General features: G+C 49.6%; 1 protein-coding gene across 1 annotated transcript; it reads right to left on the bottom strand.

The window, feature by feature from the left end:
• Nucleotides 1-914: 914 nt before the first annotated feature.
• On the bottom strand, nt 915-24,142 carry Irs2 (insulin receptor substrate 2). Its single transcript, XM_028766342.1, has 2 exons — nt 20,170-24,142; nt 915-3,228 (listed from the first exon to the last, which is right to left on the bottom strand). The coding sequence occupies exons 1-2, from the start codon at nt 24,140-24,142 to the stop codon at nt 3,224-3,226; spliced, it is 3,978 nt and encodes a 1,325-aa protein (XP_028622175.1). The 3' UTR covers nt 915-3,223.
• Between the last annotated feature and the right edge of the window lie 763 nt (nt 24,143-24,905).

Raw genomic sequence — 24,905 nt, forward strand, 5'->3', positions numbered from 1 at the left:
AGAACAATACTCAGCCTACCACAAGGTCTCAATTTTTTCTCTCTTAGTATGTTTTTGTTAACTTGAAAGAATGTAGAAACCCATGGGAGATGGGCCTCTGAGTAGCTCTGTGGGGGATTATCTTGATTAGGTTAATGAGGTCGGAAGAGTGGGTGGCACAATTCCCTGGCTAGTGTCCTGGACTGTATCGCTAGGAGAAAGCGGGGCTTGCAAGATGGCTCTGAGAAATAGGTACCTGCTAGCAAGTCTGGCAAACTGAGTTCTATTTCTGGGATCTACACAGTGGAAGGAGAAAACTTGACACCCAGAAGTGGTCAATGGCATATGGGGAAGTGCAAACACTTATGTGCACACAGGCGTGCGTGCACAAGCATACACACACACTTCAAAAAACAAAAAGCAAACAAACAATAAACAAAAAGAGTGGTAGTGGTGGTGGGGAGAGAGCATGAGCCAGTTGTGCTGTGACCTGTTGCTTCAAGCTCTTGCTCTGACCTTCCTGCCACTGCAGACCCGACCCTGCACGTGTGAGGCAAAATAAACACTTTCCTCCCTCAAGTTGCTTTTGTCAGAAACTGAATTTTATGACAGAGAGCCATTTTCAGTTTAGAATAAAATCAAAATGGAAAGGCATCCAAGTGGGCCCAGGGGTGGAGGTGTGTCTCTTTAATCCCAGCACTTGAGAGGCAAAGGTGGGTGGGTGGATCTCTGTGAGTCTGAGGACAGCCTGGTCTACATAGTGTGTTCCAGGAAACCCAGGGCTATGTAGAGAGAAATGCTGTCTTAAAACCAAAACCAAAACCAAACCAAACAAACAAAAGAATCCACAGTGCTTGTTAATGCCAGACATCCAGGATGAGACTTGTTCTAAGTTAAACTGGTTATCTGTGTAGAAAAATATCCTCCAATCTGTATTCATTTCATAAATAATGTATTTTTATTTTATTGCATATGGCTATTAAGGAGGGCATCCATGGTCAATACAGACTAAATACAGCATACTAAACTACTCCAGTTTATCCTTGTCTTCAGCGGCATCACGTGACCCCTATATACAGCATGTACAGCGGAAGACAACAGGGAGGGTGAGTCTCTTTTTGAAACACAATAGCGAGAAATATATTTAACATCTTGATATCCAGGAAACATGTACCCAAAGAAAACACTGTTTAATAACTGTTAAAGTTTATATAGCAAAAAAATAGTTTAAATTTAAGATTAAGTCAAGCAAAAAATGTACAAAGACCCAATATACAGCATGAAGTGTGGCAAAGGTAACACTCACACATTTTGGTTCCATTACTGTAAACTAAATTAAGGATGTAAATATTGCATATGCCTGCTCTTCTTGAAATGTACAGGATGAGGGGAATTTAATGTATTCTTGATTTCTCTTTTTGCTCAAGTCAGCTGCATCGGGGACATGTGCCATCTGTGTCCTGCAGTGACCGTTCCTAGCATGGAGGGCATGTCACAACTGCCTCACCGCGCTGCAGTCAGCAGATCAGCTCTAAGGTCCCTGGGGGATTCAGTTACACAGCAAACAGCACAGGTTCCTCGTCAACACTAGGTAAGATTTCAGGAGACCCTTTAACATCTCAGTAAAGTATAGCACACACCAGAATGGACTTCCACCCAAGTGCTGTGTACTGCTAAGGTGTGTAACTGCAGGAAGGGAAACCTTGAGAATTCGTGCAGGGTGGGGGGAGGTCAATTTACATTCAACTTTGTCTGGCAATACAACCTTCTTCTACAAGCTCAGCAATGGAAGCGGGAAGACAGCTGCATCGCCGTTAAATATATTTTTTAAGACATGGAATTTTTTTTTTTTTGGTCGTTCTCTAAAAGCCCCTTCTTTATCTTACCAATGCATTATTCTATAGTGATATATATCTATATATTTATATATATATATATATACTCTCCCAAACAAAAACAACGATAAAAAATAAACCAGCAACTCACATTTCCAAGAGTTAATGTAGCCTCTATGGACTATGGAGACAGGCACTGGGAAGTGGGGGTCAGGGAGGCAGGGCCTCCAGCCCTGTGACGGAGCAGCAAGGCGATGGCGATTTTGCCGGCAAGCTCAGCCCTTCTAGGTGACATGTGAAACAATTCCACAACACTGACATTTCCAGAACACTGACAACAGAACCAGGGTAGTCTCTGTCAAGAACCGTTGACAGGCGAGTGTAGGGAGGGAGATGGTTTTCTTTTTTTGCCATTAATAGCACAACGGCTGGAATGCCTCCCCTCCTGTTCAGGGCAACCTTGTTGGCCAACAAAAGTAACATTATGTCAGAGATAATATATTTAAAAAAAACAAAAACCCAAACCAGCCTTGAGCTGTGAGCATGCCTACGTTGAGTTTTTGGTTTGAGGAATGCGAGCTAAGATTCAGAGACAGGAGGCTTGTGGAGGGGGGAGAAAAGGCTTTTGCAATCTGAAGTACTTACATGAACATCTACAGAGAGAGGAGTCAACAAGCCTCGTAAAGATACAAAGAAAGATCCACCCTTCCCCACCCCTACCCCAAATACGGCTGATGATCTCCAAAAGGAGGCTGCTCCAATCACATTTAGGAATTACTAGGATTAATCCATCTTCAAGTCCAATCCCACGGAGAATTGTCAGTCCCACACCGGGCTCTGTGCGTAGGGAAACGTTTCAGGTACCTGGACTGTGGTCCACATCTACTTAACAGAGAGATGGAGGTCAGTATGTGATCCTGGGGCAGAGCCGCCCTGTACCCTGCCAAACAATCCGGCTTCACCCTGAACTGAGGTAGGACTGTGGTAGTTTTGACTGTAAGCCAGTAAATACCAGATTTGACCACTTCCATGTGTATTACAGCATCTCCTTGCATGCTGAGGGATTAATCCGCTTTGTCAAAATGAAAAAGTAACAAGAGAAATGACAGCAATGTCCAGGACTTGTGGAGGCCAACGTCGGAGACGTCCAATCTCCCGGAGTGTACTCCGTCAGTCCGTTACTTTACAAAGGAAACGAAACGCAACGCAAACCGTGCGAAGAGGGCAGGCGGATGGGGACAGCTGAGAGGCGGACCTGCCTCTTGGTTCCTTATCTAATTCACAGAAGTCTCAGAATGTAGAATTGCTCCCGTTGAGAGGAAAGAGGGCAGAGTTGGTTGGAAACATGCTAAGCATCTCCTTTGAATGGATTCAGTTTTCAACTCGGCAGTGATGGAGCCGGTAGCGCTTCACTCTGAAAGAAAGAGAAGAAAACTGGTGAGCCGTGCTCCAGGAACCCCAGGAACCCAGGAGTTCCCCTAACCCACGGACCTGCCATCAGGGTTTGGACATTTCCTCTGAAATGAGGGGCTTGATGCAAACTCAAGGTGGCTGTCCTAGACTTGGGGCGGTGGCAGGGTACACGCACAGGTGAGAAAAGTCTACACACACACACACACACACTTTGCCAAGCACTCCAGAAAAAAATCAGAGGATGAGGCAAGGGTTCTTGCCTTCACGGCAACTGTCTGCACACGTGCAGCTGGAGGAGACCAGCCTGCCTCCCCAGCACGAAGGACGAATGACAACTACTACAGCTCTCTCCAACTGCCGAGGGGCCGCACTACTGCTGTAACCTCTGACCCCTCCAGGGAAGGGCTGCCTGGGGTCCACTCTTCTTAAAAATACACACACTTAACTGGGCGTGGTGGTCCACACCTTTATCCCAGCACTCAGGAGGCAGAGGAAGGCGGATTTCTGGGGGTTGAGGTCAGCTTGGTCTACCAGTGAGCTCCATGTCAGCCATGGGTACAAGGTGAGGTTCTGTTTCAAATAACTGCCCCCCAAACTTTACTGCAATCATACCTTTGCTGCCACACAGCTCTCAGCTTCTCTTAGAGAACACCCATTACCCCAAGTGCCAAGAGCTGCCAACTCTCCTTCCGAGCGAGCGGCGGGAGGGCAAGCAAGTTACCATCTTCACTGGCTTCTCCCTTCAATGGAGGAGCAGCATGACTCTACCCCCAGGACTCTCTGTTCCTAATGTTTAAAGTCCCTCCCCTGTGTGTGTGTGTGTGTGTCTGTGTGTGTGTGTGTGTGTGTGTGACACAGACATAATGCCACATCATGACGACCCCTCCTTATCTTACCAGTCACTCCCTATGATGATCACCACAAGGCTACACTGACCTTTAAACTGGTCAGACCTCTTAGCTCTAATATCATCACCATAAGGTTTAGACACACCTCCAACATCCAACGGAATTCTGACCTTTGACCCTTGAACCTCAATCTCTACTTAAGTTTATGTGTGACGGAGAGAGAGAAGGAGGGAGAGGGGGAAAGAACCTCTATAAATATACACAGAAAGTGATCCTGTGAGGGGAGGGAGGGCTGTAGAAACAGAATCAAGGAGAGTCTGGGAGTCTCAATGGACACAACACAGCCAGAAGGGCCCAACTCCATGGAGACTTAAAACTGGAAAGCAGTACTGAAGAGTGTAGGGTAGAGAAAGGTTGCCATAATAGCTTCCCAGTATTTTTTGTTTTTTTTGTTTTGTTTTGTTTTGTTTCTATTCTTTGAAAGGACAGCCTGAGGCTGAAGCTGGCTATCTTCTTCTTTTTAAATTTTTTATTGGGTCTTTGTGGATTTCACATCAATGAACCCCAATCCCACTCATCCCCTCTCTCCTCGTACCTGCCCCCACCAACAGAGGAAAAAAAAAATCTCATTATGGAAGCCGTACTGTGTCACAGTGTGTCCCCACTGTATACCCTTTTGCTCACACTTTGCTTGCAAATGTGCACTGCAGTGACTCACTGGTTTGATACAAGGCCTCTGGCTTCTGCTACTCTATTGATACTGGACCCTCACTGGGGCTCCTCTGAGATATCCTGTTGTCCTGTGTCGTAGAGAACCTGTATTTTGAGATCTGTAGGAATGACCTTCATGTATCAGCAGTTCATCGATGGGGTAGATGTTGGGTTGGGCCAATTCAGAGCCCCGGATCTGGACCTGAGACGTATCTGAGCTGGTCAGCCCACCAGAAACTGGCTATCTTTATACCAATGAACAAAACACCTTTCTCCAATGTGAACAGGTGGCAAAGTCACGTTGAGCATGTTGGCCAGAACCCTGACCTACCTCAGCCAGAATGTTTTCCTGAGGGCCACATTCTGAAGGCTAGCCCAGGTCTAGGAATGGGGTAGGGGTGGGGATGAACACCAAAGATTAGGCCTCAGCTCCCACTCAAGCCCTTGACCTTTCCTGTCCAGAGAGGAGAGAGAGCTGAGAACTGACCTGGATGCAAACTAGGATGTGTGTACCCCATGCCTGTGAACTAGGATGTGTGTGCCCTATGTCTGTGAACTAGGATGTGTGTGCCCTATGTCTGTGAACTAGGATGTGTGTGCCCTATGCCTATGGACTAGGATGTGTGTGCCCTACGTCTTTCCGTTTACTTTTAAGGCTGTCACTGGGCTGGTTTGTGTTGAATCTGAAGAAGGAAAATATTTTCTAACGCTACTAATCTGACATGCTCAACCTTAAATATTTATAGTTCCTAAGGATGAGATGCCAGTACACATTTATTTATTCATTACCTATGTCAAATCCACTAGAGGCAACACAGGGATGATTAATTTATGGCCACTCTGCTTTGCATGTGCCTTAAGAAGGTAAACTCTGAGCTGTCTGTCCAGTCACAGTGGTAGAATGACCTAGGAAGGATCCTGCCCTGCACACAGGACAGAACCGCCACCGTCTGTCCTGCATCTGGTGGTAACTCATGATGAGACCTGAGTCACAGGATTTGAAATTTCCTTGCATTTCTAGACCCAACTCCATAAGAACCGAGATGATCCTTCAGAACGGCAAGCGCCCATAGCCATGAAAGAGCAAATAAGCAAGTTATAGAAACTCCACCCATCCCTGTGCCCTTCCACAGAGCCCAGCTTCACCCCTGCTCAGCAACCACAGATGATATATGACACGGATACATCCCAAGTGGGGTCCAGTCTCAGGCCAGGACTCCAAAGTCTCTGAGGATCACCTCTTCCCTTACACTTCAAGAGCAGAAAGAATTCAAATGAGCCTATGCTTCCACCTTCAAAAGTTCTGCTCAGATCTCAGAGAAAGAAGAGAGGGGGCAGGGAAAGGAGAGGGGAGATCTTTACAGTACATGAGTCCAGCAGCAAGACAGTGAAGTCCCACTGCATAGAAGGTTGAGCACCAAACCCAGAGCCTGTTAGCAAGAAATCAGACAGACATACCAGGGACATCTGAGCCGGCCAACTAATACCTTTCCTTCCACTGGAATGTTTCATGAGACTCTGGGTTTGTGCATGGTCAGGGTCCCAGGCATACACTTCCGCCCTGGGAAGCCCAGGTTCTGTCTCTAAACTTCTGCAAGGCTTTTCTCCCACAAAGAGCCCAACATAGAACCCCTCACTCAGAGTTCCAGAGGCTCTGTGCAGTGCACAGAAGAGCAGGTGTGGACTCGGTAACGTATTCAGGGCTCTGAATTACTAGTGCTATTTAAATGAATATTGATTTGCATGACAAAAGAAAACCAGAGGCCACATATTTTGTATCTCTAGTAGCAGATCAAATTAAGGAAGAAATGAACGCTTTGGGAGTCCCCACATCCTCCAAGTCCACCTCAATGCCAAGTTTAGGCTTAAAAACAAAAAAACAAAAACAAGAAAAACAAAAAAAAAAAACTAGTTGGAAAAACAGGCTTTTCAGTTGGAAGAGAAATTCCTAGAAAAATATGCCTGATAATTTAGTATCTCCTTACTTTGAAAAAAAAAAAAAAAGTAAGGTTGGGTGTGATAACAAACCCAGAGATTCTAAGAAAAACGGTTACTTAACCTTTCATCTAAACTGGGGGAAAAAAAAACATAATTCAAAAGGAAAACACAGATGATTAAGCTCCCTGTGACAACCTGCTTGAGAGAGCCTGACTTCCTTTTATGGAAGCTCACACTTCCACTGACAATTAAACTCCTTTCGTTTTGAATGCTTGTTATTAAACAAACTCCCTACCTTCGAGTTGTAACTTGCTAATGATACAATCAATTCCAGACGGGTTGAAGAAACGATGTAGCTTTCTCAGGGCTAAAGCGAGTAATAGGCGTCTGCCCTTTGCTCCTGCTCAAGCCTTCAAGGAAGGCAGCCTCCTCATGGCCCAGCCAAGGTGTGCTCAGAGGCCTCCCAGCCTGTGAAGCAAGCGCCTCACTTCAAACTTCCTCTAACACACCCAAAGCTTTGCCCATGGGAACTTGCCAGCTCAGCTTCCAGGCTTTTAGAAGCCAATGTTTCGATGGCTGTTTCCCAATGTGGGCATCGAACTAGCTTCTCCCTTACTGGGAACCCCCAGGTGCCTTCAGGTGCAGATCCTACACTGTGGATTAAAGCTGTTTTCACCCTCTAGCCTAAGCCCTGATCCTCGAGTCTTCTGTATCCTAGGGGACCCTTTCTCTCAAACCAGGACATTCTAATCCCAGGTTAAAACCAGAGAAAAAGGCCGGAAAAAAGAGGGCCTCCCCGGTGGGGCTGTGCAGGGGTGGGGGCAGCTCCTTCCTAGTGTTGTCTAATGGGAGGTTCCCCCTGGCTTCCAGCAGAGACGTTTAGGGACCCAGTGGGAGCAAGGGAATCAGACCAGTCCACTTAAGCCCAGTCTCTTCTTCCAGTTCCCACCATTCGTTCTGTGTTGTTTTGTGCTGTGCATCTTTGAGGGTCACATCTACATAGTAGAAAGGTTACCAGGAGTGGATTAACCAGTTCCCTCCTGTCACCTTCTCTACTTGCATTTTGGTAGCAAGAGCAGATAACGGTTACTCGTTTGTAAACCAACAAAATATCCCTAACATAATTAATTGTCACACCTTGTAGACTCCCACAGAGCCATCTGTCCTATATGCTAGTTTCTTTGTGTCTGTCCCCTCTCTTTCCTCCCTCCCCACACCTTACCCAGCCATCTGACAACCAGTTTTACTGAGCTCTCTGTACATTTAACCTGAGGGTTTTCTTTTTTTAATATTCTATGTATGAGATCATGCAAGCTTTTTCACTGACTTTTTATAGTGCTCCCTTCAAAAGACATTAAATACCATGCTAGTATCTGATCCCTTTTAATGAGGGAGACTAGGTGATGTTCACCATGCCTTGGGAAACAAGCCTGCCTGCTAGACTGCATGAGACCATGTCCTTCTGTCTGGCCTTCATGTTCTCTGCACTCAGGACAACGATCCTTAGTCAACCTAAGTTAAGTTCAACGAACTACAACAAAACAAAAGAAAACAAAACAACTTTACAGCTTATATCACTTCTTGGAGCAGAAAAAAGAGAAACACAACCTCCAAATGAAAGAGAAAAACAAGCACGAACTTTCACTGTCCAATTCTTCACAGAACCAGTCTGCCAACCCTTCAAGGCAGATAAACCCACCGGCTGAAGAGAAGGCGCAAGCAAGTTCGTCAAAATAGCACCACACGTTTTCCACCTGCGTGTTACACCTGAGACTAACTGATACCCCTGGAAATTATCTGCAAGCTTACGCACTTCAGAAATGCAATACTGTCTGCTAAAGGCCACGCTATCCTCTTACAGACCCTGCGAGTCATAAGACCGACTGTGAAGCCAGCACTCTTTACAATGATCCTCTGGCTTCTTAATGCACAGCACAGCTCAGAATCCATCTGATCACTACTAAATGCAAGCTTTGCTGATTCTCAGCTTCACAAAGAGAAACTGATACGCACCACACCTGCAATTCATAATCAGCCCAAATCTTTCTCAGGTCATCTGAAAATGTGACTTCAAGGGCTTTGCTTCTACCCTGATGGAATAGTTGGTACAAGGACTAGCATTAAAATTACAAATATTCTCTAAGAGGCCTCATTGCTTTCTCAGGTCTAGCACATTTTTTTTTTTGTATGATGACTTACACTGATGTAAAAGACTATGTTTTATTTACACTATAAAGATGCTTACAACTGAAGTTATAAAACCTATTTTTTTTCTCATCGAAACTATGGGAAAGTAGAATAAATATTCAGAACAGATTCAAGTGCTTTCCTTCAGCTGATAACCAATCTGCTTGGGAGCTATGATGGTTAATACTGATTGTCACTTGAAAGAATCTATAATCAATCACCTAGGGGACAAACCTCTGGTTAACAGACCTGGGAAGACCCACCCGACTACTGTGGGTGACACTATCCTGTAGGCTAGAATCTTGGACTGAGTAGAATGGGAGAAACTGAGCTGAGGAACACTGTTCATCTCTTTCTGTTTTCTGATCGAGGATACTGTCTCAAGCTCCTGCTGCCATGCTTTCTCACCATGATAGACTGTACCCTCAAACTTGGAGTCAAAATAAACCCTATTGAATTGCTTTTGTCAGATGTTTTGTCATAACAAGGAACTAAAATGAGCTCAGCAGGGCCTCTGCCCCAGCCTGCACCCCCATGAGCCACCTCTCACACCACTACTCCCTTGGGGGGGGGGCGGCACAGAGTCATTCTCTGCAGCCATCCCTGCACCCTGAAATCCACACAGCTTCCCATACTTCGGTGAGATGCATGTGTGGAAGGCATGATGACTCAACTAGTCAGTCAGACCCAAGAGGACCATGGCCACTGTCAACTAGGTGATGTCTCAGTTAAGTCAATCACGCCCACTCCTGAAGACAGGGATAACCACTCCCCACCTCATCCATACCCCCAGAAGAACCACAGTGAAATCATCAAAGGAGATTCTATATAGAAACCCTAGTGTCTATAAACAAAACATACATGAGTATTGATTTTTACATCAGAAGCACATGCTTATGGCATGACTCACACTCTGTGGTCAGACTCCTTCACTTCTCTGAGTATATTCAGTCATGCAGGCAGGCAGCCACATGCCGGTGTTTTGAACTACAAAGACTTCTCCAGACCTGCTGAGAAGGGCTGCTGGCTCCTCAGGCTGTTTGAGGAGTCACAGCAGTAGGGCATAGGGTACTTGCTGTCATAGCCCCTCCCCCTCCTAAGGTGCATCAGGAACAACAATGTTAACACCTAAGATTTCTAAGGGGCTTTGGGGGAGATGACCACTGGGAGGTTTGTGAAGCTACAGGGAAGCAGGTTCTAGCAAAAAACAAACAAACAAACAAACAAAACAAACAAACCGAGAACCCACTCAGCTCGACTCTGAGAAGGTGCTGAGGAAGGGGAACTACCTCCCTGCTCCACTCAAACCAAGGCAGGACAGAACCAAGCCAAAGCCTACTGTATACCACAAAGTGGCATAGCATCCAGCCATCATAGGGGCTGCCCTGCCTGCTCCAGCCACTGCAGGTACAGGTCAGCCAATTATACGTGATCCACATGGATTCAGTGTGGGCGCACCTTATAGGTAATCAGAGCACTAAAGTCCGTACCACACCTTTAAAAAGACTACTTCAGCTCGAGCAGTGACCCTACCAGTACCACACCATAGTACTCAGGCCCAGGACACTTGGGATAGAGCCAGGGCCAAGGCTCCTTGTGACAGAAGATGAAAGTCTGGGCTGAGGACAGTAGACAAAGCCACTGTCCCCGGCCCTCCCAACCCCCTTGGATAGCTAGACCCAAAGCACACACATGTCACCTGCTCTGGTCATTCAGGTCCAGGGGCAGAGGCCAGAGACCTGTAGATCAATCAGGATGGCAGCAGGCATCCTTTGAACTTCTGTCTTCTCCCAAGCCCTCTGCAGCAGCTGGGAGGGGCATGGGAGGAAACCCAGCACCAACTGGGCATGGCTACTCAGAAGGAAGGTCTGTAGAGAAAGGGTCCCCATCTCATGGTCCGAGGATAATAAACTATGAAAGGCTGGAGGAGGGACAGCAGCAGAGGCTAAGGCAAGGCAAGGATGTTTCTTTCAAGAGAATGCCCTCAGAACGCCATCTTAGAAGACTATCTGGCTATGACGAATTTTCCATGTATACACATGTGAATCATGCAGTCTACATGAATCATGGGACATTAATTTTTCCTCGACTTCCCTTGGAAAGCAGTGAGTTATGCTTTGACTTCTGGAAGGCGTAACAAGCCATGGAGGTGAGATGTGGAAGGGTGAATCTCATTCCTAGCTTGTCAGGACAGATAGTTCTCTACGGCATTGGCTCTATAGTGACTTGTTAAAATGTGATTTAGCAGAGTGAGGCTGAACTGGTTCCAAACACCAGCGAGCTCTTCTAAAACCCTGCACCTGTATCTGGAGATATCTGTCACGTGTGTTCTGCATACTGACAGACTCAGACTGGCCATCCTCAGCTTCAGCCCTGCACTCACAGAAAGGTACTTTTCCAAGCAAGCCAGATCTCCATACCTGGAAGAGCATCCAAAGTGACCACTGGACTCTCCTTTCCAGGTGTTTCTTGAGGACCAAGGCCTAGCAGTCTGCCATACCTGCTAGGTACCACACAGTCCTACTTACACAACTGCTGTCCTTGTCACACAAAAAACAGCACCTCAGTCAAGGGCAAATCCTGCTTATTGTTCCCAGTCTCCAAACCATCCTTTGCAAACTTTTAAATGTTAGTGGAGTCATTCTCAGTCTACTTCTAAGACCTCTCACCCACAGCACCATCCCCATCTGCCAGGGGTGGTTGGGATCCTGAAGATGGCAGAAGGTAGGGCAGTAGCCCAGGGTGGCCTAACTCCGGGGGAAGGAGAAAGAGGTCGGCTCTGCTTCTCTCACAATTAGGAAGGCGTAGGACAGCAGGGTCACAGCAGTGACAAGCAGCTTCCTGGAATGCATTCAGTTGCAGTCAGGCACACGGATAGCCATACTCGGGGAATTCACACACACCATACTTGGAAAAGACATCTATATGTGATAGCAAGAGCTCCTTCCTAGCACACCAGAAAGTGGGGTTCCTAGGTTTTACAACTAACTTCTTAAATAAATCCAGAAGCTACTTTGGTGGAAAAAAACATTGCCTTCTCATACAAGCCCACAAAGTAACTAAAAAATGGGCAAAAGCTTGATGTATTAGCCACCCCCCTGCCCCGTGTGTGTGTGTGTGTGTGTGTGTGTGTGGTCGGCTTCATTCCGCCTAATCTATCTCATCCCCCTCCAAAGCTGAAGGCACAGAGATAAGCTGCCACTCTAGACTTACAGTCACTTTTGATTCCAGGAACAGCAGAGCCTTCCAAGGCAGCCCTCCCACCCCCATGAAGACAATCACCTCTGAACACTAGGATAGTCCATGCTGCAGTAGCCAGCTGTCCCCTCCAGCAAGCACTGTGGACCACCCTGAAGACTCAGAACTGAGATAAGGATGAAGAGAACCACACCTCACCAGGGACTGCTCAATTACACAGTACTGTGCCCACCCAAATTCCTCCTCTCTCTAAACCCAATACACAAGTCACTGCTCCAAGATGGACCTGTGGTCCCAAGATGCATCTACCCATTCTCCCTCTCAATGCTTTGAGGAGGACGTCACCTCTTTTTGCTTCTTCTTCAATAACAGACACAGTGGCCAGGACTGGTCTGTTAGGGCACTCTTCCATTCCAGAATATTTCGTTTCTAGAAAGTGCTCAACAGATCCATGATGGCAAGATGGTGAACTTTGAACCCGACTCTCTCCTGAACCTGGAGAAGCTGCCTCAGTTCTAGTATGATTGGAAGTCTCTATCGGACACATGCTGTTCATGATGGCAGGCTATAGTTTTTAACTGTGAGCATCTAATGAACACTTGGTGTGTCTGCCTAAGAATTCTTTTATAATCAAACTACCTCCAAAAGGGGCAGCTTGTGTCCGATTCAATTTGAACAAAACCCATTTGTCATCATGCAAAAATCTAGCTAAATACTCTTCCCCACAACTTCTTTTTAAGGACCTTAAGAAAAATAAGACCCTGTGGGATACTTGGTCCTGGGAAGATAACCACCCTACAACAGCTGACTATCTACAAACTGGTCCTGAGGTTAATTCTAAATTGGTGAGTTTCCAAATCTATTCGTCATTAACTGAGTTAATGACTCATTTCTTTGGAAGCTGCTAACAGGTTGTGAGGGGTGTATGATATTCCATGCATGGGACAAAGACACAAAAGGTAAGACTCTTAGCCCGGCATCACAGGTCAGCAGGGCTGGCTCTGTTCTTGAAGAGCGTTGGCTTCAGCACTGCCAGGTGGCCTCAGCCTTCCCGATGAACTAGCCTAGAAAAAAATGTCTTCCTTACAAAATTCCCTGCTCTCCTCTGCCTCTTGTGAGTGATCTTCTCAATGGGCACTTTGCTTTTCTACCTCAAACACACCCTTTGTCTATACCCAAGCAGTTCCTTACACAGTATAACAGTGGGGAGGCAGAGAGAGGGGAGCTGTTGCACACATTCAGTTTTTCCAGTGGAGAGAGCACCCAGATGATCACCCGAAGTGTGCCAATCTCTGGACCACCTTCTCCAATGCTCTTATGATGGTATTTAATAACTACTCTACCCAAATTAAACCTGACCAGCCTGCAAGCACATTGTTGAGGTCGCGGTTCCCAGCTCTGTGTCCTCGAAAGCAATTGTGGATCCTACCGTGCACCTGACACTGTACCCACACTGAGCTGAAGGGGCTTAACATATGTGGAGACCAAATTTTATGTCACGTACCGTCTCTTGTGCTCTTTAATAAAACTTAAAGACTGCCAGAGGAACAGAAACGTTTCACTCAGGAGACCTCAAGAGGTTCAGGGGCAAGGCTGGACCACAAGTGATCACCAGAAGGTAAGTTTGAAAATCCATGGATAAAAGGGGAGTTATACAAAAAGGGGTTGGGGGTGGGACATTAACACAACAAAGTTCTTAAAATTGACGGTGAAAACTGGCTAAATTAATTCAGGAAGGGGCCCGGCCCACAATGTCCATTCTTTCACTTTCTTCCTCAACTATTCCTGTTTTACTGTGATTATCACAAGGAGGAAAACGAGGTGGCTGGAAATTCACTGCTGCACGAATGAAACAAGAAATACAGGGTCAGTGGGAAATGCTGAGGTAGAGTGTTTATGTCCATACTGATAATCCACCGTAAAGAACCTGAGTTAGGCCCTCAGAGGCAGAGACCACCCCTCCTATTTTCCTAAGGACCTTGGATAGGTCACCTGGCCCCTCTGACCAGCAGGCTCTTTAAAGTCATCAAAAGCCAGAGTCTGAGGCTGGAGCAACAGCTCAGCTCTGAAAAGCACTGGCTGCTCCTCCTGAGAACCTGGGGTTGGGTTCCCAGAACCCTCAAAACAGCCAACAACCCTCTGGGGGTTCCATGGGTTCTGACGATTTCTTCTGATCTCTGCAGTCAACAATGACAAATGTGGTGTTCAGACACAGACACAGGCTAATACAGGTATTATACATACCTATAAGAACTGATTCTGCAGACACCACAAGATGTATAGATGTCACAGAATGTTATACTTAAGAGAAATAAAACACTACAAGGAACAGCTTTGAATCCCACTCACTTCTGCCCTGGGACATTTCCTTTCAGCTTTGCTTAGAATATTTGTTTCATTTTTCACCACACACCATGAGTAGAATTCTTCCAGCATAATTTTGTGTTCAGCTCGTTTCTGGATTGTTAATAACATACTTTGGTCCCTGAAGATGGTCCAAGTTAAGTCCACAGAGTGAGTACAGAAAGCATGTGATCGTAATAAATATTAAACACTGCACTGTGACCACGCAAAAAAGCAGAGTCACCCCTAATGCCAACATATGGCTTTTGAAGGGATAATGAAAACCGTATCCTAGGAAGAACTATAGAGCTTACATTTATGCACTGAAAAAACCCAACGTTTAGATATCATGGTAAATCACAAAGAACTAACTTCCTAATAGATAAAAGAGTAGGGGACTAATATTTTTTTGAAGTGTCTGTATAAAGACTGAATGTGCTCAGAAAATATGTTAGCATTTAGTCTCAATTAGAAAGAAATAACAAGATGGGTTTTGGAAAAAATAGCAGTATGGGAAAATATACACAAATATCAGTTCTAAACATGTGCTTCTGAAAATCCTAATACTTTTAAAAATAGATATTAAAAGGTTTGGTACCAAGTTCATGTAATGGTTTATCTTTAAGATGTATCCTGAGTCCAAATGTTTGACCCAATTTCAGTAAATGCACTAGAAGAAAGAAACAGTTTGCAAATATCATTGCATAGATGCCACACACAAGAAAGTGGAATGGGGTTTAAATCATTTGCCTACTCTTTTTAGCACGTCTTTTGGACAAATAACTATGACTGGGTAAAACAGTATTTTTTTTCTACTTTAACAGGAAAAGAAATTGTAATTATTAAATGAACTGCTTTATCATCCACATGCTGCCTGTACATTTTAAACCAACTCTATTTCAGCATTTTAACACAATGAATTAAATTAAGAAGTAAGACTGCCAAGCTCAGAAGTGTCTGGCACATTCTGTACCTAACAAGCAGCTCCTGTGTGCAGCTTGCTCCCCTGTCTAGTCCAACTTTCTTCTGCATGTGTTACTTCAGGGCACCCTCAGAATGAGCCTAGGAAATTACCCCCAAAAGACGCTCAAAGACCAGTGGCTACCACTGATGTCAGCATCTCCTTCCAGAAACACCTACCCTCCCTTTTGCTACCCACCTCAACTACCTCCTCCCACTTGCAGTCTTGACTGATGCATTCAAAACACTAAAATGAATAGAGTACTCTGTTTATATCTGGAAAGCATTGCTGCCCCCAAACCCATAGCTAAAAACGGTACACAACCTTTGTAGCCATTCACTCTAGAGATGCAAAAAATGTGTACTAAAATGTCAACATTAAAATGCTTGGCACGTCTTATATTAAACCATACACTCTATTCATGCTGGTCTAGAGAGACTAGCGGAGAGTCTATCCCTACCACAACTGGGTCTCCTCTCCCCTCTGAGTCATAGTGGCCCTTACCCTATTTGGCAATGTGAATACAAGAATAAAGTTACATTTTCCCTTGTTTCCAAGGTGAACAAAGAACATTCAATTCTGTGCTATCCAAGGCCCCCCTCCCCAAACAAAACAAAAAGCCGGCCTGCTTGCCAAATCTGATAGCAAAGTTACCTAGCTCTTAGAATATGCTTCCAAAGAAAAGCTGTTAGTAGGATTGTAACAGAACGCCTTTATGCCCAACTGCTGTTATTAAAATTGCTTGGGCGCGGGAGCAGGGGTGGGGGGACAAGAATCCAGCATTTTTCTACCCTACAGACAGACAGCACAGTGCTGAAATCAAAACTTCAGGAGTGACCACCTCCAAGTAAAGTCAACAGACAGAACCGAATCCCTGCTGAACAGAATGCTGGCTAATTAAACACCGGAAGTTTAAGGGCTCGGCCGTTAGATTAGAACTTCCAATGCTAAGAGTCAGTTTTCTAAAATGTACATTCTAATTATACATCCTCCCCTTGTCAACAGTTCCTAATACCTGAAGACATCACAGAAGGGAATATAAAGTGTGCTTTGAAGCCAGGGCAGACAGCAGGTCTGTTTTTCATTGTTCTGCTACTATGTAATTTGAATTTCTTTTCTTTTTCTTTCTTTCTCTTTTTTTAAATTCTGGGATCTTCTCTTGTTTTGTTATGCTGCTCTCCTCTCACTGCTCTAAAAGGCTGAGCTACCTACCTGGCTGAATTCTTAAAGAAAGGAGGTGTGGCTCTTTAGAGACAGGAGCACAGACAACAATGAGACAGGAAGGTAAGCGGTTCGGAAGGCATGGCCTCCAGTCTCCAAGTACTGCCCTTTCGATCAGCTTTTATTTACTAATTTTTAATTTAAGAGTGCTTATTTTCAAAGTACCCTCACTGCCCACATTCCTGGCAGCATGGAGCAGCTGTTTTCCTAGCACTTCCCCTATACGGGCTTAAGACACCCTTCTTTTCCTCACCCCAGCAGGGTTAGGATGGGAATCAACTGCGGACAATGTGAGTCTGTGGCTCTCTGGAGAAGATTAGCAACCAGAACCCAGGCTTCCTGGCCCCACCCTCCTTCCTTCTCCGAACTACTTCAGTAAAGGCTTTTCTTTCAATAAAGGAAGCAGAACTGGCCACGTGACTTTCATTCACCAAAGCCTGAGTGCTTTCTTTAGCACCTCAGCTGCTACTTCCTTAGGAGGTGGGAGCCACCCTACACAGCACTATGCCCAGGTGGCACCCACTGGGAGATAAGAGGCTGGCAAGGCTATTGCACTGGCTCCGGGGATGAAGCACTTCCAAAGGCAGAACTTTCTAGACTAAATCAATGATACCCCCCCTTCCCCAGCTCCTTTGCAACCACCTCACTCACTTGCCAATCTTGTAGAAATTGGACGTGTGGATAGACTTTTGGATCAACAGAACTCAATGTAGGTCTTTTCCACAGTACTTATCTAATAAGCTTCTTACACTTTAGAAACCCACGGAATGAAAACCCCTCTCTGAAGGAGAACCAGGAGAGGAGGACCATGACAATCCAGTCCTATTAGGGATAATGTGCACAGTCTTATCAGAAGTAGTTTTAAAACACAGCTAACTAAATTAATTTTCAGTTCCCAACAAGACAACAGTTCTAACAGACTACTCAAACTTTTTTCACACACACAAATACCAGGTGTTTACTAGCTTCTTAATCAGCTGAGTTTAAGACCACCCCCACCCACCCACCCACCCACACACCCACCCACCCACACACCCCACTGGCCCAACCCAATTTCCAAATCAACTGCAGTCAAATCAACTGCAGTTGATTATGGGACACTGCCAGGACTTTGTGTCTACTTGGGATGGAAGCACAGGGCACTGCTAAGTCTGGGCAGAGCCTGGTAAGCAGAGAAGACATTCTGCATTTCAGCTTCAAACTCTACTTTCAGCTTCTTCAAATCACGCTCTCAAAACACACATCTCTACACAGGACTTTTAATCCGTGCACACCACCAAGGTCTCCCTGCCTGTGAGCTATACACAAAAAGATGTCCATCCTGGAATTCCCAATGGTCCTTTGTGACTCGTCAGACATCAAGGGCCCAGTTCAGCAAGCTAAGATGGCATGCGCACTTCCCCCCACTGTGAGGCCACTCTCTGCTCATATCTATTTGCTAGAAATCTAATTTGGCTTGTACGCCTCCCCTTGAACATGTGGCTTTGGCACGGCAGATGAATTTTTAGTTATCGGTTTTCCCTTTAAAACATTCCCTTTTAGAAAGGAGGTTTTTTTTTTTTAACATGATACCCAGAGAATTCAGACTAACAGTAACCAAAAATCCTCCCTTGTCTGCTTGTATGGAGAGCCATTTAGACTTCACACGTGTGAATCCCGAAGACTGGTAGGAATTTTATCCTGTGGGAAACTTTAAGCAGAACTAGATGAGCCAGGTGTCTGTTTTAAACACACTTACCCCTGCAGGTCAGCCTTCTTTCTGATCTGCCAGGGAACCCCTTTTCTGAATGTAGTGACTATCTATACCCCAGGCCTCAAGCTTCAAAGCGTGGACTTCAGACTGAGTTCCCAAAGTAAGAGACCACCCACCCAGCCTCAACTCTACATGTTTACTCCAGTCCTCTACCGGGGACACGGAAGTTGCTTAAGCGTGTGTGAGTGAGGCGGACAGACAGATTTCCCTCATTCAGTCACACACTGTTGTGTTTATACGGCCTGTGGCTTAGCTATCCTCAATTCTCTAGCACTAGAAATTTTGGACTACTTAAGAAGACCTTGACAAAGTGACCTTCAGCTGAGAGATTCGCCACCACGGAAGAGACACATCCTTGCCAACTTCCCGTCGATTTAATTAGCTGTTGAAGTGCTGTGCTACTGGTAATTCCTGGATACTCCTCCTCTTCCTCTGCCTCAGTTGTAATTATAATAATAAGAATTAGCTTTTCATCTATTACCCTACAATTTGCCAGGATTTGTCCCAAGCTCTGAGCCTGGATCCAGTGAGTCCATGGTCCCAAATATACTAGAACACACAGTCTCAATGTAGACAGAGCATTCAGCTGGCCTGCTTACTTTAAGAACCAAAGGTACACAGGTCCCTTTGAGACCCAGACCACCACCTTGCTTTCGGATCACATCAGCCGGCTCCACTACGGCACACCGTCTGTCCTGCTAGCAACCCCATGTAGAAACACAGAACTGAGTACTCCACTCCAGCCACTCCTGAGACATAGAAAGCTTTGCCAGCTGCACAGCAATCCCATCTCTGCGCTCATGGATATTTGGTAAGGAGCAGGAGGGACAGTGCTGGGCATCCTCCAGAACCAACGTTCCTGAAAAAGATCCATCTTTTAATCTCTGACCCTTTAACAAGGCTGAGTGTTACTGCCTGGGGTGCTCTGAGAAGCAGAGCCCATCCGGTCCCTATGCCAACCCCCAACCTTTGCTCCACCCACCCCGCAAGGACCTTCTAATGGCTCTGGAGTTCTCAAACCTCCCCAGGGATCTGCTACCTGGTGTGCCCACATCAACAGCTCCAGCTTTACCTGGAGGACTTAGTAACAATGCCATTTTGCCAGGTCTTGGTCCCGCGGCAGCAGAAATCCTGGGAGGTTTACCTGCCTAGTACCCACAGCCAGGAAACCCTCCAGGAAACTCCCAGTTACGCACAGGTGAGAACCACTGCCATCAGGGTATGGAAGCCAAGCCAAGCTACTACCATTTCCCTTGTGAGAATTACCTACGGTGACTCTGATGGACAGGCTTGTCACAGTCTCCATGTGAGCAGCCATTGAGACTCATGCTCAGTTCATGAGGGGCTCTTGGGTATGTTTGAATAAGCCTTGTACCTGAGCAGCAATGACCTGGGGCCCAGTCGCTGACACAGAACCAGTAGCTGGTGCCTTGAGCACCTTCAACTGTAAAGACCTAAACAGCTTTCCACTCTGTAGAACCTACACTGAGACAGAAGGTTAGGGCAGGACCACAAGAACCCAGGCAAGAGATGGCTGGACCTAAAACAAGGTCAAACTCTCCCAACTACGGGGGAAGACATCAATTCTATTCAAAAGCCAAGTCGACGTTCGTTCCTGCCAAGCTCGCTCTTTGGAGAAAGACAACAATGACATGGTAGCCAACAGGGAGAAGGCCCAGCCAGCATGTTGGCAATTAAGTCAAGGAAATATTAGGAAGAGCAGCATCCAAAGCCACTCAATACTCCACCCTCCCTCCCATCCTCAAGGTCAAAGGGCCTCACCTTTCACAACTGTGGCTTCCTTCAAGTGATGGGCCAGGAAATCGATGCTTGCGTAGGTGCTGGCAGAGGGCAAGGCTCCAGTGCCTGGACCCCCACACACTCCGCTGGCTCCAGAGCCTCCGACGGTGCCGAGGAGACCCCCAAGGCTACGGGTCCGGCCCCAGGAGTTCTTGTCTCCTGACTGCGGATGCTGCGGTTGAGACTGCGCCAACGACCCCTGCTCGCCTCTCACATCGATGGCGATGTAGTTGAGGCCGTTCTGGAAACCCACGGAGGTCTCTCTGCGCATGGGAGAACTACTGCCTCCAGGACAGCCAATCAAAGCTCCAGGCTGACCGGGGTTCCACGGCCTAGCCTGTGGCACTGGGGGCACAGCTGCCGAGGGCTGTGCCTGTCCTGGGGATGTGGGCGGCTCATCATTTCCTCCCAGGATGCCACTGCCTTCACTGCTTTTCCTGAGAGAGACATTTTCCACAGAGGCCGAATTGTGGCGCTTGGAATTGTGGGCAAAGGATGGGGACACTGGGGTGACGGTGGTGGTAGAGGAGAAGGTCTCTGAACTGTGGCGACGACGTCCCCCCTGTGGGTCTGCACGGATGACCTTAGCACCCCGGTGGGGGTCAGGGGGCTGGCTGACCTGAAGGAAGGCCTCCACCCCAGATACCTGATCCATGAGACTTAGCCGCTTCAAGCCCGATGTGGGACTGGTCACTCGGGCACCTTCTGGCTTTGGGGGTGCCGCGATAGGTTGTGGCGGAGTGGCAGCCACACCAAAGGCCATCTCGGTATAGTCACCATTATCTCCAGGCTCAGAGGACTTTGAGGAGCCAGCAGTGGGACCCTGGGATGTGGCAGCTGATGCTGGAGGCAGGCGGTATAGGTCTCCTGGGGCAGGTGGCAGAGGCTGCTGTAAGGAGGAAGGGGAAGCGGAAGGACGTGGGGGCAGCGGTGGGTATGGGGATGAGACCTCTGGAGAGAGAAGGCCATCCATGGAGCCCACTGTGTCCCCACTGCGGGTGCTAGGCTTAGGGGACTTGGGAGAACTGAAGTCCAGGTTCATATAGTCAGAGAGCGGAGAGCGCTGCCGGCTGTCGCTGCTGGTGCCTGGGGTACCTGAACCCAGGGATGAAGCAGGACTACTGGCCGAGAGCAGTGAAGAAGATGAGGCCGCGGATGCCAGTAGTGGGGGGGCAGGCGGAGACAGACGGGTACCCGCCTCACCAAAGTCAATGTTGATGTACTCGCCAGGACTCTTGGGCTCTGAGGGTAGAGGATACTCTTGCATGCTGGGAAGGGTCTGCAGTCCCTCTAGCGATAGGCGTGTGGGCCGCACTGCCCGACAGCGCTGGCCCAAGAAGCCTTCAGGGCGGCCACCGATGCCACTTGGCCTCATGGAGGAAGGCACTGCTGAGTGATGAGGCTGGGTATGACTACCTCCAGCTGCCCCAAAGGTGCCAGCCCCCGGGGTGGTCTGGGGCTCCAGTCTCTCCTCTTCCAAGATCCGGCCCACAGGGGAGCTCATGAGCACATACTGGTCATTGTCTCCACTGCAGGAACAGGGAGCCTTGTAAGAGCGGGGCAAAGAGCTGTAGCAGTGGCCAGGGACGCCTTTGAGACCCTCACCGCCTCCACGCAAAGCTGCTGTGAAGTCAGGTGGGGTCCCTGTGGTGCCTGCCTCGCTGGGGGACATGTTGAGGTAGTCCCCATTGGGGAGCAGCTTAGGGTCTGGGTTCTCCATGGACAGCTTAGAGCCACACCACATTCGCATGTACCCGCTATCTTCTGGGGAGCTCTCCGCTGGGGAGCTGGCTTTGTAGCCGCCTCCGTTCACTGGGAAGGTCCTGCCCACCCCTGAAGGGGGTGCTGGCACGGCTGCTCCGGAGGGGGGCAAGGCCGCTGCCAAACGCGGCTGCAGGATCTGCTTGGGGGCAGACACGCTGGTGGGGCTCATAGGCATGTAGTCATCGCTCTTGCAGCTACTGGGGCCACCGCTCCTGAGGGCTGCCCCAGGGGTCATGGGCATGTAGCCATCATCTGCCCCAAGGTTACTGCTGGAGCTCTTGTGAGAACCAATCTCAATGTCTCCATAGTCCTCTGGGTAAGGGTTGTAGGCCCCTTTGGGAGAGGACGTGGGGAAGGATGGGCAGAGGCGACCTGAACTGCCAGAGAAGGTGGCTCTCATGAGAGTGTACTCATCTAGAGAGGCAGAGGAAGGCTGAGGTACCTGCCGCTGCCGGGCAGGCGTGGTTAGAGAATAAGTCCTCTTCCTCAGTCCTCTATCCAGGTCCTGGGCCCCATCCCCTGAGACCCTACGGTAAGGGCGGCCGCAGTGGCTCATGGGCCTATCCATGCTCATGTACCCATAGAGTTCGCCCCCACTGCCGTCTCTGGCTGGCGGGGTCTCCGCGATTGACTCAGGTGTGTTGCTTCTGTGGCTACTGAAGGCTCTCAGGTCGCCAGGGCTGGAGCCATACTCGTCAAGGGACATGAAACCCGGGTCGCTGGGGGAGCCCGAGGCGGAGGCACTCCCGCTGGACGGACGCTGGCCTTGGGGGTGGTGTAGAGGATGAGGCAGGTGCGGGTGGGAGCCAGGAGGCAGCGGGTAAGAGCCGGAGCCGTGCCCACTGCTGGAGGACAGGCTGCCTGGGCTGGTGGCTGCAGGCGGCGAGTGCGCTACGGGCATGGACATGGAGCGGCTGTGTTGCAGGGCTCCCCCTGCCGGCGCCAGAGTCACTTTGCTCGGGCGGCCTCCGCAGCCGGCGCTCAGGGTGTGCGAGCGGCTAAGGGGCGCGCGCACCGGCCCGGGACTCAGGGGGCTCCCCGCCACCGACATCGGCCTGCCTCCTGCCGCCCCCGCTCCGCCTGCAGCGCCACCGTCGCCCTCGCTGGCCGTACGAACCCGGCACGAAGTGCACTTGGCTGCTGGCGGGGTGGCCGCTAGGCTGTCAGTGCGCGAGCGGCGCACCAGGCCGGTCTGGCTAGGGGGTAGGTTGACTAGGTGGTGGTGGCGGCGCGCGCCCGGCACGCTGATGGGGTGCGTGGCTGACGACCCGGACGACTGACTCTTGCTGCGAGGCCGGAACTCGAAGAGCTCCTTGAGTGCCTTCATGGCCTCCAGGATGGTTTCATGGATGTTCTGCGCCACCACCGAGTCGTCGGCTTGCATCCATAGCTCGCCGGGACCGGTGACGGCCGAACGGCCCACCTCGATGAAGAAGAAGCTGTCCGAATGGCCGCAGCGGCGAATGTTCATAAGCTGCAGCGTCACCGACGGCTGTTCGCAATTGAGTTTCACGAAGCCGATGGTGCGGGCAGACAGGCATAGGCGGTACACACCAGTCAGGTTCTTGCTCTGGCCCAGTCCCTTAGGCTTCAGGTTCACCTGCCACACCTCGCGGTAGACGGCCGTGGCGGGCGTCACGAGCCCGTAGTTGTCATCGCAGCCAGCGGCGCCCGCCGAGCCGCCCAGGACTCCCGGGAGAGAGGCGCTGCAAGAGCCGCCGGAGGTGCCCAAGCCCCCATCGCCAGAGCGGCCTTCGCTGACCAAGTCCGTGAGTGCGCGGTACCAGCCCTCCTGCTCCTGCTCGTTCTCCGCCGCTACCGCGAAGTACTCGTCCTTGGTGTAGAGGGCGATCAGGTACTTGTGCTTGGCGTCCGCGCGCTTGTTGATGTTCAGACAGCAGTCGAGCGCGATCACTCGCTTCGGCGCGCCCGCTTTGCTCCTCCACTTCTTCTCGCTCTCGTAGTACTCCAGCCGCGGAGGCTGCGGCGGCGACCCCCCAGCCGCCGATGCCTCGTCGCCGCCCGTGCCGGGGCCGCGCAGCACGAAAAAGCGCTTGTGGCCGTGCTTCTGCTTGCGCAGGTAGCCGCACTTGCGCACGCTGTGGTTGTTGTTGTTGTTGTTGTTGTTATTGAGGTTCGGGCCGTCCCCGCCCGCCGACGCGGGGGGCCCAGGCAAGGGCGCACTAGCCATCGCCGCCACTTCAGGCCTCTCTGCCCGGCTGGGCAAACAGGAGATGGTGAGGGCCGAGGGGCGCGGGCGGGGGCGGCTCCCCGCCACCCGTCGCCCGGCCGCCCGGCCACGCGCGCGCGTCCCCCGGGCCCAGGCGGTGGGCTAGGAGGCGCGCGCGGCTCGGTGGCGCAGGGCCCTCCGCCGCTCCGAAGGATGCTCGGCGCGGGCGATGGCCGCCCCCCGCTTCGACTGTCCGCGGCCGCTGCCTCCCGTGCTCTCGGGCGGCGCCCGGGGACTGGCTGGCTGGGCCGAGAGTCGGGGTCCCCGAGCCGCGGGGACGAGCTTAGAACGCGCGCGGCCGGCCTGCTGCCACCGTTCGGCACTGTGCGACGCCGGTCTGGGTCCGGACACTCGGGGCCCACGCCGCCACTGGGTCTGCCGCTGCCGCTACTGCTGCTGCTGCTGCCACCAACGACGACCCGGGCTTGTCGCGGTCCCCGCCGCACAGTGAGTAACACATCGCGCACCGAGTGACTGAACTAAGAGCAAAACAACACGTGACTCTGCGTTACGCAGGCACACTCGCTCCGACGCCCCGCCCCTCCGCCCCGCATTGGCGCCGCGGTCCCTGACCGGCAGCGAGCCCCGCCAATGAGCGTGAGGCGCGGGGGGGGGGTGGGCCAACACCGGGCTGCGTTTCCCGCCGTCCCCTCCCCCTCCGAGGCCCGGCCGGGGCTCGGCGGGGGCCGGGCCAGGCTCATTAATCAGGGGCTCGTTGTGGATG

This window comes from Grammomys surdaster, unplaced genomic scaffold (assembly GCF_004785775.1).
Source record: "Grammomys surdaster isolate TR1022 unplaced genomic scaffold, NIH_TR_1.0 167, whole genome shotgun sequence".
Lineage (NCBI taxonomy): Eukaryota > Metazoa > Chordata > Mammalia > Rodentia > Muridae > Grammomys > Grammomys surdaster.